General features: G+C 37.8%; 2 protein-coding genes across 2 annotated transcripts; both read left to right on the plus strand.

Annotated features, from left to right (window-relative positions):
* Positions 1-3,932: 3,932 nt before the first annotated feature.
* On the plus strand, positions 3,933-6,264 carry LOC137715913 (V-type proton ATPase subunit e1). The gene is made up of 4 exons (XM_068455274.1): positions 3,933-4,033; positions 4,167-4,313; positions 5,101-5,148; positions 5,920-6,264. The coding sequence occupies exons 2-4, from the start codon at positions 4,216-4,218 to the stop codon at positions 5,984-5,986; spliced, it is 213 nt and encodes a 70-aa protein (XP_068311375.1). The 5' UTR covers positions 3,933-4,033; positions 4,167-4,215; the 3' UTR covers positions 5,987-6,264.
* Positions 6,265-7,037: 773 nt separating this feature from the next.
* On the plus strand, positions 7,038-10,183 carry LOC137715822 (cell division protein FtsZ homolog 1, chloroplastic-like). Its single transcript, XM_068455168.1, has 6 exons — positions 7,038-7,390; positions 7,737-7,836; positions 8,050-8,279; positions 8,833-9,000; positions 9,257-9,490; positions 9,833-10,183. The coding sequence occupies exons 1-6, from the start codon at positions 7,130-7,132 to the stop codon at positions 10,100-10,102; spliced, it is 1,263 nt and encodes a 420-aa protein (XP_068311269.1). The 5' UTR covers positions 7,038-7,129; the 3' UTR covers positions 10,103-10,183.
* The last annotated feature ends 1,174 nt before the right edge of the window (positions 10,184-11,357 follow it).

An 11,357-nucleotide genomic window follows, 5' to 3' on the forward strand; every position in this document is an offset into this window, starting at 1 on the left:
TGGTGTATCTGTGTCTGTGTCGCACCAGATTCTAGCTCGAAGTTGGAACATTGGTGCACTACACCGTGAAACACCAAAGCACACCTCCAAGTGGGCTTACAGCCCTAACCTGCTCCTTGCAGCACCTGATCAATGCCCGTATAGGCCCCTTTTTTTTTTGGGCCTATTCCTGCAACCCATTTGCTGCTAATGAGCTCATAGCCCAATTCTTTTGGGGCTTGATCAACCCGTGCATACTTTAGCCCAATTTTGGGCCTGGATCTCACGGTATTAACTTGCTCAGTCTACCCGTGGGCTTTGGCCCATCATTTTGGGCCTCAAGTCTAAATGCCTATTTTTTTAGGCCTTATGGGTTTTATAATTTTTCACCAACACTTTAATTTAGCCCCGAAGTCCAAATAATTAATGCAATTATAATTCTTGACCTGAAGATCTATTTGCATATTTTCTATATATATATATATATATATATATATATATATATATATATATATATATATATATATATATTTGTGTTTGTTTGTAGGAACATATGAACCTGAAGTTCATAATTATTTCGAAACCTGAAGTTTCAAGAAACATGCCTTATTTGAAAACCTGAAGTTTTCCTTAGAAACATCACCTATGAAAACCCAAAGTTTTTTTCATGTAAATTTAAACCAATACATGTCTATTAGAACCTATATGTTCTACTCCTATGTGAATGGATTGATTTTTTTTTTTCTCCATTACACTAACCATTTCTTGTCCATTTATTTTGTGATAGGAAGATGTCGAATTTGAACAAACTCGACTTCACCATTTTGGAGGTATTTAAAAGAAACTACCTCAAGTGGGTCTAAGATGTAAAGCTTGACCTCACCGCAAAGAATTTGCGTCCACCCATTCAAGATAAGACAGACAACTCTGTTGGTGAAGCTAATAAAGTCACTGCTATGATTTTCATCCGAAGACACATTCATGATGCATTGCAAACTGAGTACCTTGTTGAGGAAGATCCACGAGCACTTTGGGTCACTTTGGTTGATCGCGTTATTCACCAAAATGACATCTTCTTGCCTAAAGAAAGACATGACTAGCAGCATCTGCGCTTTTAAGACTTTAAGTCTGTGAATGAATATAATTCTGAAGTTAATCCAATCACTTCTCAAGTTCTGCAACGAGAACTTGACTGAAGATGATCTCTTGGAGAATACTTATTCGACCTTCTTTGCTACCAATATTGCTCTGCAGCAACAATATAGGTCTCAGAAGTTCACTAAGTTTTCGAATTTGATCTCTGTTTTACTTCTCGCTGAAAAGCAGAATCAGCTGTTGATGAAGAATCATCAAGCTTAACTTACTAGGGCGATTGCTATGCCTGAAGTACACTACAACACAAACCAACTCCCAAAACGCCAGCATAGGCGTGGTAGGGGCGGCCAGAAGCCACCCTGTTAGGGTCAACAGAGCCAAGGCCCATTTGAGGGAGGAAATTGAGCCCAAAAGCACCCTAAACTCGCTCCCAAGGCCCCAAACTTCAAGAATAAGGGCAAAACACTTGAAACCATGAATGCAGACATGTGCTACTATTGTGGTTCATAAACTATTTTCTAGTTGAAATCTAGAATAATGGGGCCGAATTCCACTCTCTCCACTCTTAGCCTACTGTGCCCTCTTTCTCTCTCTTGTCAGTTAAATATAAGCCACAACATAATCTCAATATGCAATAAATCCTAAACTTAACAGGTAAGAAATCTTGTAATAAAAACTAATTTCCAACATTTCAAACTACTACAAATTCATTGCGACAAAATCTCACAACTTGTTTAATTGAAGGATGGCATAGCGGAATGCATCATGCCAGTTGCTCTGCATTTAAAAGTTATTCACAAGTATTAAAAATCCAAATATTAACTTAAAAGGGTTGTTTGGAAACTGAAATTTTGTCTGGTAGTATTTTTTAATTTTCAATTTAAAAAATAAAAATAAAAACTCAACTGAAAACACGAGTTTTTAGGTTTCATTTTTACACTGAAAACTTAAAATAGTAACTAAACAAGATTTCAATTTTGAAAAAAGAAAGCTGAAAACCAAAAACTAAAAACGGAAACGAAATGGTTAATAAATGACCCTTAAGTAATTCAAGCCAATCCATTTGCATCATGGAAATTTTAGTTCATCAGAACATGGTGTGAAACTTAATTTCGAGCAATAGCAGATCATCCATGTCCTCTTTATTGTTTTGTGTTAGCATCTGCTGCTATGTTGCTCTAAATTGGTCGCCATCCTTTCGTCAAATAAGCTCGTTAATCAACACTTAAGTAATAATCCAATCGTCAACTTTTATATCATTTAGTTTACAATTTTGTTTACAAATTAAATCTTCAAATAAAGGACTTGGGACGATTTGACATAAAAACAAAAAGGGTAAAGTACAAAAAACTACCTAACTATTGGTGTCACGACACTTTCATACCTCATCTTTCTAAAATGACAATGTCATACCTCATCTTATGAATTTGTATCAATGTCATACCTCCGTCAGTTTTTCTGTTAAGTACTAACGTGGCTAGATGCGGGGACCACTCACTAATCCATATGGATTAAAATATAATTAAATATATATTTTAATAATTAAAATTAAAAAAATTTATATTAAATCTTTCTCTCCTCTCTCTCCCCTATCTTTCTCGCCTCTCTCTCTTCTCTCCATCCCCAAAACCCCTTCCCACCTGACCCCCCCTGACCCCTTCCCACCCGTCCCCCCCAACCTTCCTCCACCACCCTCTCTCTCTCTTGCCTTTCTCTTCTCTCTTTCTTACACCCACCTACAGCCTTCAAACTTTTCCCATCCGTCGCCCCCCCAACCTTCCTCCCCCTTACCCTTTCTTCCCCTCGTTCCCCGTCGTCCCCAAACTCAAAACCAGAACAACCCAACATAGATCCCACCCCGCTCCAAACTTAAAACTAGAACCACCCAACCTAGATCCCACCCTGCTCCCGTCTTTCCCGAATGGTTTGGACCACACCCAGATCCGACAATCTGTCAACCCAGTGTACAACGTCCCGTCGTTCGACATTGCCAACGCATTCACGGTGTCCTTATGCGCCTTAACAGACTCGACGCAGCGGAGATATGAGTCCGGCCAAATCTTTAGGCTCGACGCAACGAAGATCCAGAGGCATCTCTCGTGGCTCGATGTGGCGTAGAAGAGGTTATGGTTGACGGCAAGGTAAGTGATTGAGAGGGAGAGGCGGTGGAGCGGGAGAGTGGCGAAACAGAGGTGGGAGAATGAGAGGTCAAAGCGCTCTAGATGAGAGAGTTTTTGGAAGGAGAGGTTGCGCAGAGAAGATAGGAGCGGGGGGAAGAAAGAGTGAGGGGGAAGAAGGTTGGGGGGGATGCGTGGGAAAGGTGGGAAGGTTTTGGGGATGCAGGTGGGTGTCCAGAAAGAGAGAAGAGAGGCGAGAGAAAGAGGAGAGAGAGGCGAGAGAAAGAGGAGAGAGAGGAGAGAGAGGGTGGATCCACAATTTTATATATAAATTTTTATTTTTTATTTTTTATTTTTTAATTATTAAAAAAATATATTTAATTATATTTTAATCCAGTTGGATTAGTGAGTGGCCCCAATATCTAGCCACATCAACACTTAACAGAAAAATTAACAGAAAAACTGACAGATGTATGACATTGGCACAAATTCGTAAGATAAGATATGACATTGTCATTTTAAAAAGACGAGATATGAAAATGTCGTGATACCAATAATTGAGGTAATTTTTTGTACTTTACCCAAACACAAACAAAAAACTTGGGAGCATGGCCATATCGGAGGGTTCACAAAGCCCATTTAAAAATGGACTACTTTTTAGCCCGAGTTATATTTGGGCTCAAACCTCCGAGTTCTTTTTTCTTTTTTTTTGGGTCTCAAGGTCCGTGTTCGTTTTCCTCCAAATGATAGCGTTCCCAATTCATCAAAATCGACTTTAAGATCCCAATATTTTCTATCCGTTGATTTATTTTTCCACATTTTCTCGGCAACCAAACAGCCCCGTAGGTTTCCATTTTCTTTTTTCAAGCTGAATCATTGGCCTTTATTTTTTTCCTGTTTATCTAAATTAACCTTTACAATTATTAAACCCTAAATCACGTTCGAATTCCTTGTTGTTTCAATCTTGTATTGCAGAAATTGAACTTTTGTGGTTGTGGGGATCAAGATCGAAGAGAAATCCAACATGGGGTTCTTAGTTACGACCCTAATTTTCATTGTGATTGGGATTATTGCGTCCTTATGTACCAGAATTTGCTGCAACAGAGGACCCTCTGCTAATTTGTAAGTTTCCTCATCATCCAATTTCACCTTTTTGCTCTCTATATCCCTTAAAATGTTGGGTCTTTTTTTTTCTTTGTTTACCAAAATGTATCTAGCCACTGAATTTATTAGGTATATGATCACACAGATCCTAAGGAATGTTTTGTATTTGGTATTTGGGAGCTAAGCAATTTTTACTCATGTAAATTTGCTTACAAGTACTATTCTACAAGTTAATTGGTTATGTCACTGCTCATTCATTTTGACATCTGATGTTGGAGAGCTATGCACATCTCGTAATGCAAAGATCCAAGCTTTTCGATGCTGGCGAACTTGTATGAAAACTGGTTAAATTTGTTTAGTTGGTTTTTTGCTAATTTTTGAGTATCATTGGGTAGTCTAGTCTCAATGGTTTATATGTGTTTACTAAGACTTTCAGTCATGGAAGTAACCGGTTCGTGTGTAAATGTGACGCAGAAACTGTATTCCACCTGGGATCATCTTTAGAGTTAAGCTACTGACGTGTGGGCCTTCACGACCCCTGGCCTCGGATTGTTAGTTCTTTGTTATCCAATGTTGTTTAAAATGATAGCATTTATAAGGATAAGGAGTCTTTACTATTTCTTTGCGAAAAGAATTGCTTAATATTTGTCTTTCACAGTTTAATTGAGTCTTTATGTTTTGCCTGCTTACGAATATGATGCCGTCATTTAAAATAAAGAGTGGTTTGAGAAAATTCCTTGCGGTTTCTGTTGATATAAAATCATGCTTGTTTGTGCAAAATACTGAATGCTATATTCTTACGCAGGTTCCATCTAACATTGGTTATTACAGCAACGATCTGTTGTTGGATGATGTAAGTTCTTCTGTAACATATTATCGTATATATATATTTCTTCATCATCAGTAGCAAGGTTTTTGATAATTCAGTAGTTAGTGAGACGTAAGATTTTTGGTCCAGACTCTAGATCCAGAACAACCAGTTATGCTCGACGAGAGAGTTATTTCCATTTGGTCGTCAACATAAATTCTGCACTAAGTCGTCTGGATTGGGGGGAAAATGAGAATATTGTTGTGTAGCTCATTGATTGGATGCCTCAGACAGAAAATCCTCCTTAGAGGGGCTTTAGAACTTAGCCTGTATGTTCATTCACTCATTGCAACAGCCAATCCACCCACACTAGTGACAACGTGTCCCATCATGGTAGTGTACTTGTGCTGCCTATCATCTTTCCAATTGAAATGAACAAAAAAACCCCTCCTTTATTCCTTGGTTAGGTTGGCTGCAAAATGGTGACGGTAATGTGGTGCAGTGATAGCGTAGGAAGAGTTTGTGATCGACTCATTGTGCATGATAAGTTAATGCCTATTTGAGTCAACCTTCTTGTACTCCTGCCTTGCTATAAAGATATAAAGACTAGATGAATTGGTGCCCATTGAGTTTACGTTTTCTAAACTTTGATATGATTTCTGTGTGTAATTCTCATGGGATGAAGTTTCCTCGATGATATCAATCAAATTTTCCTTTTGGCTTACTGTGTAGCTCGAGAGATTGCATTCGGTTATTTAATTTTCTACCCTTTCACTCAACCTGACATCATATATTTGTAATCTTTGGCATTGTTAGGTGGGCAATTGTATATCTTGCACAAATGAAACCACTCATAGTCCCTATTCTAAATGAAGGAGAGTGAAGTTGCTGTTCGAAAAGCATATATCGCCTCATTTGGTTACTTCGCACTTGGATGATGGATTGTCTCCAGAGAACATCAAGTTTTAGTCGAATTGATTGTTTTTAGTCTCTTCTGGTGTTGGATTTGTATGTAAATGTTGGAGTGTAAACGTCGAATTCGTTTGGCATTGTTGCTCTACATTACGTCATGTTAAATGTTATATGTACCCTCATTCATTTTTCAATGTCAAGATATTCAAAAACGGATAAATGCGAAGTAAATGGAACAAGTTTGAGCAAGTTTTTTTAATGTGGTTTAAATTCGTTTTGGTTGTTTTATTAGCATTTCAAATATTGTTGAATACACCTCGTATATTTAAAACACCCCACATTTATTTTTTAAACTAAAAAATATGTTAATACACCTCTCTTACTAATCAAAACTACCCGCACACCCCACACCAAAATCTACCTCAAGTCTTCATCTTATCCAAAAAATAAATTTAAACCCAGGTACGCAAACAGTGCGCATGGTTCTACTGCTTCAAGGTTTTTGTCAATTTAGGGGAATTAGGCTTTAGATGTGAATTTGATTTTAAACTCAGAAATGGCTACTTTGCTAGCTTTTCTGAAATAAAAAATCATGAAAGGGCTAGTTCATTGTGCTATTGCTGTGTCCATGCAGATTCTCTGTTCTGCAAAATTGCACCACAAACCATCCTAAAAAAATAAACGGCAAACATGCTTGAAAAATTTTTAGCAAAAGAAAAAAAATAATACTACACTATCTCAAAGAAGATATGAATATTTCAGAGTACTTTATCTCTTATGTTGCAGAATCCTTAACATTATATATATATATAAAAGCCATAATCACAAGACATTGTGAGTGCAAGTGCATATAAAATTATATATAATTTACGGGAGGTTAGGATCGTTTTAAATGATTTGAGGCGTAGTAAGAAAATAATTGTTTTTCTTTACTTTTTAAGATTTAAATAGCCATTTTATATAAGTTATCTAACAATAAATATACTTGTTCAACAAATAGTGGGATATTAATAAAAAAAACCTTTCTAATTTTGTAAAACCCTAAAAACCCCAACCTCCATTTGTGTAAATCTGTGAGACGGTGAGACACTGAGAAGCAAACGGAAAAACGACGATGGCTGCATGGACAAGCCCGAACGACCTAATCTCGACGACGTCGTCCTCAATTGCCGCAGCATTTCACCACCACAAGGCACTGCCTTCCCTCGGAACATGCATTCCTCTGAGCGGCAAGAGAAGTAGCCCACGGAAGCGTTCCCGTTTTGGGGTCGTCAGCTGTTCCTTTGTGCCCACGGAATCGGCCAAGATTAAGGTCGTTGGGGTCGGCGGAGGTGGCAACAATGCCGTTAATCGCATGATTGGCAGCGGTTTACATGTGGGTTCTCTCTCTCTCTCTCTCTTTCTCTCTCTCTGTCTCTGAGACTGTAATTGGGTTTTTTATTTGAATCCCAGTTGTAAATCTGCATAAATATGTTCATTAACATGTATATTTATTCTTGGGTCTTTTTTGCAATGTGTTATAATTGTGTTTACTTTACAAAGCCAATTGTGATTTTAGTTGCCAATTGTGATTTTACTGAGTAGACCAACTTTAGTAAGCCGGTGAAAATTGGCGATTTACACTTACAAAAGGAATTTTTCTGAATGTATTACTAGCAATGCTTTGACAATTACTTGCAATTAATTGGTTACTGAAAGTGTGCTACTTCTGTTGACATTAGGGTGTTGATTTCTACGCCATAAACACGGATGCTCAGGCACTCTTGCAGTCTGCTGCTGAGTACCCGCTTCAAATTGGGGAGCTTTTGACTCGTGGACTAGGTCAGGCACCCTCTTTTCGATCTGGGAAAATCTCCGTAGTTTTGTGGTCTGTGTACATCTATATCGGTGCATGATGTATGTATTTATATACTGTAGTGTAGTATCACATTTAGTATTTACACCTATAAATGTTGGGGTTAATGGTATCACTGATGAGGACTTGTTATATTCTCTATGAGGCCTATGATTTTAATGGATTTGACAGAGATGCAGGTACTGGTGGGAATCCGCTTTTGGGGGAGCAAGCGGCTGAGGAATCAAAAGAAGCTATTTCAAATGCTCTAAAGGGCTCAGATCTTGTCTTTGTAACAGCTGGGATGGGTGGAGGAACAGGGTCTGGTGCTGCCCCTATTGTTGCACAGATATCCAAAGAGGCAGGTTATTTGACTGTTGGTGTGGTTACCTACCCCTTCAGCTTTGAAGGGCGTAAAAGATCTTTGCAGGCAGGTGTCAATTTGGTCCTCATTTATATCTTGAATTTTTGTAGCTGCATAAATGGATCTCTGTCAATAATTGTTTTGTGCACTTTTCCTGAATTAATATAAAAACAAATGCTTCCTTCCCAAGTATGCTTAAGACAATTGAATGATACCATGAGCTTATTAGTTACTACTTACCGTTCACATCTTGTTAGTTAACTGTTATGTGGTTTGGAATGTTGTCTTCTGTATTACTGCTTTATGAGACTGCATTTTACATTGGCTGCAGTCATTTATTTAGGACATAGCATATGAAAAAAATCGAAAGATCATCATAACATTTTGACCAATTTAAAATTAACCGAAATTGAAGTGACCCTAGTACTTCTGTTGCTGGTGGTGAGCCCTAGGTCCAACAAAATAATTTCCAAGTTCCCCAGCTTTGAACCATAATTGAAAATTTATTAGTCTACATAATCAAAAGTAAAACTAGAATTTATTCGGTTATCATTGAGTTTTCTTCTGAGCAGTATGTGGACTGGGAGTAATCTTACATGCATTCATTGGCTTCTTCCAGGCATTCGAGGCCATTGAAAAGTTGCAGAAAAATGTTGACACTCTAATAGTGATACCGAACGATCGCCTCCTTGATATTGCTGATGAGCAGACACCCCTTCAAGATGCTTTCCTTCTTGCTGATGATGTTTTACGTCAGGGAGTGCAAGGAATTTCTGACATAATTACAGTAAGTACTATCTTGAGATGCTGAAATAAGAGTTCAAATATTGAGAACTATTTTGATTTATAGCCTTGCACTATTGTAAATTAGGTTATCATTGGTGAAGTACATGATAATTTGCGAATACAGAAAGACCAAGATGCTGAAACTAATCCGTTTCTCAGAATAATCTGATTCTCTTTCTACTGAATCAAATTATAGTACTGCAATATTTTTTCTGATAATCTCAGGCAAATTAAAGTGCTGTTTCCTTTATATGTAGATACCCGGACTGGTAAATGTGGATTTTGCAGATGTAAAGGCAGTCATGAAAAACTCAGGAACTGCAATGCTCGGAGTAGGTGTTTCCTCGAGCAAAAACCGTGCAGAAGAAGCAGCTGAACAGGCGACTTTGGCTCCTCTGATTGGATCTTCAATTCAATCAGCTACTGGCGTTGTGTATAATATCACAGGTGGAAAGGACATAACCCTGCAGGAAGTCAACAGAGTGTCTCAGGTAACATTACGGGGTTTTATGCTTTAATCTTGAACGAAGAAAGGGACCCTGAAAATTTTCTGCTTCCATATTAATCTAATGAGAGCATCGACTATATTGAAAAGTGGTCTCTTCAGTTGTATGGAACGAGGGAAAAAGTAACCTTAGTGAACTTGAACCAGCTCCTCAGGATTTAATTCATCCATTCACCATAGTGGGAATCAATTCTCCTACCTCTACATTTTCATTTTCGAAGATGAGGGGGAAGTCGTAAATTATTGCTTGTGGTTGGTGCTGGTAGCCCTTTTTTCTTTGCTCCTTTCCTTGGCCTAATGAAGTCTGCAAACTATTGTAAATTTTCAGGTCGTGACGAGTTTGGCAGATCCTTCTGCTAACATAATATTTGGGGCTGTTGTGGATGATCGCTACAACGGAGAGCTTCATGTGACTATTATTGCAACAGGCTTTTCGCAGTCATTTCAGAAGACGCTACTAACAGACCCCAAGGCAGCAAAGCTGCTTGACAAGGTTGCAGGGGGTCAAGAAAGCAGAGGGATTCCCCTTCCCCTAAAGTCCTCAACCTCGCCCTCCACCATTTCATCAAAACCGTCTCCGAGAAAGCTTTTCTTTTAGTTCAGGTTGTATTTTTCTGAGTCTCTTGTGCATTTTTCCATGTAATGATACTGAAGCTCCAATCTATGAGATTTCATGTCACTATTTTCAGTCAAATCCTTTTATCTATTTCACCTCCCACCTTTTACTTTCACTGCGTTTTGTAACAAAATTTCAAGAAACACGAACTCGAGATGGCTATATCAGTGGTCTCTCAAATATACGTAAACACATCACACGTTTCAATCGTTTTTTTCTCATGAAAATGTGAAGAAAAGTTATCGGGGATATTTTATATTTGTAAACAAAAATAAAAAGATTGAAGCTTGAGTTTTGATCCCAATGTGGATTTCTGTGCAGATGCATACCACCGGTTTTTGTATTTTATTTATTTATTTAATACAAGCGATATCCAGGAAGGGAGATTTGAACTCACGTTTCAGGTGCAAAGGTAAGCGGCTCAAAATCATTGATTTTGAGCCACAAATCTTGTGTGGATTATCAAACCATCCAGAAAACAGAACTGATTTTGAGCCACAAATCTTGTGTGGATTATCAAACCATCCAGAAAACAGAACATTTTTGCGTAAAAAGCCAGCCAGAGTGTTGATATAAACCATATTAAAGCCACCATTGAAGAGCATATCAGCTAAATTCATGTCTACAAAAATAATTTTGCGAATCTTGTGTCGGAGGATTGTGATTCTCTATAGATATAACTCTTGACGAACGAATGACATAAGACTGGAAAGAAAGAACAAAAAAAACAAACTTAAGATTGGAAAATTGCTTGCATATGTAAACTTGCCGTTTTATTGATATACAAAAGATTACAAAGGAAAATACTTACAACAAGTGTTTACAAAAGATGGAAATGATGCTAAGAAACTTGGGATGTTTGCTCTGTATGCTTCTTCACATGCAGGTTGAGGTGTTGTGGTGGTATCAAATGAAGGAGAGAAGGCTTACTTGTATACACAAAATTAAATTGGCCTGCTAAGCTACAAATTACTTTTCAAAAAGTATACAATTATTTACAACTATTTCTGAAAGTAACTATCGATGTCATTGTTTTTTAATTTCGCTGTTTTTGAAGCTTTCTGCCAACAGTGAAATTTCTTTATTCTGGTGCATTCTGCTTTGTTATGGACCACACTCGCTGCATGTTAACTTTTGTTTGTCTTCTTGGACCACTTTCTTTAGTGCGGGGAAGATTTTAACTTTATGTTTTTGTCTGGTGATTTGATGGTCCTGATGGGTATTTTGAGTATCGTAT

This window comes from Pyrus communis, chromosome 14 (genome assembly GCF_963583255.1).
Source record: "Pyrus communis chromosome 14, drPyrComm1.1, whole genome shotgun sequence".
Taxonomy (NCBI): domain Eukaryota; kingdom Viridiplantae; phylum Streptophyta; class Magnoliopsida; order Rosales; family Rosaceae; genus Pyrus; species Pyrus communis.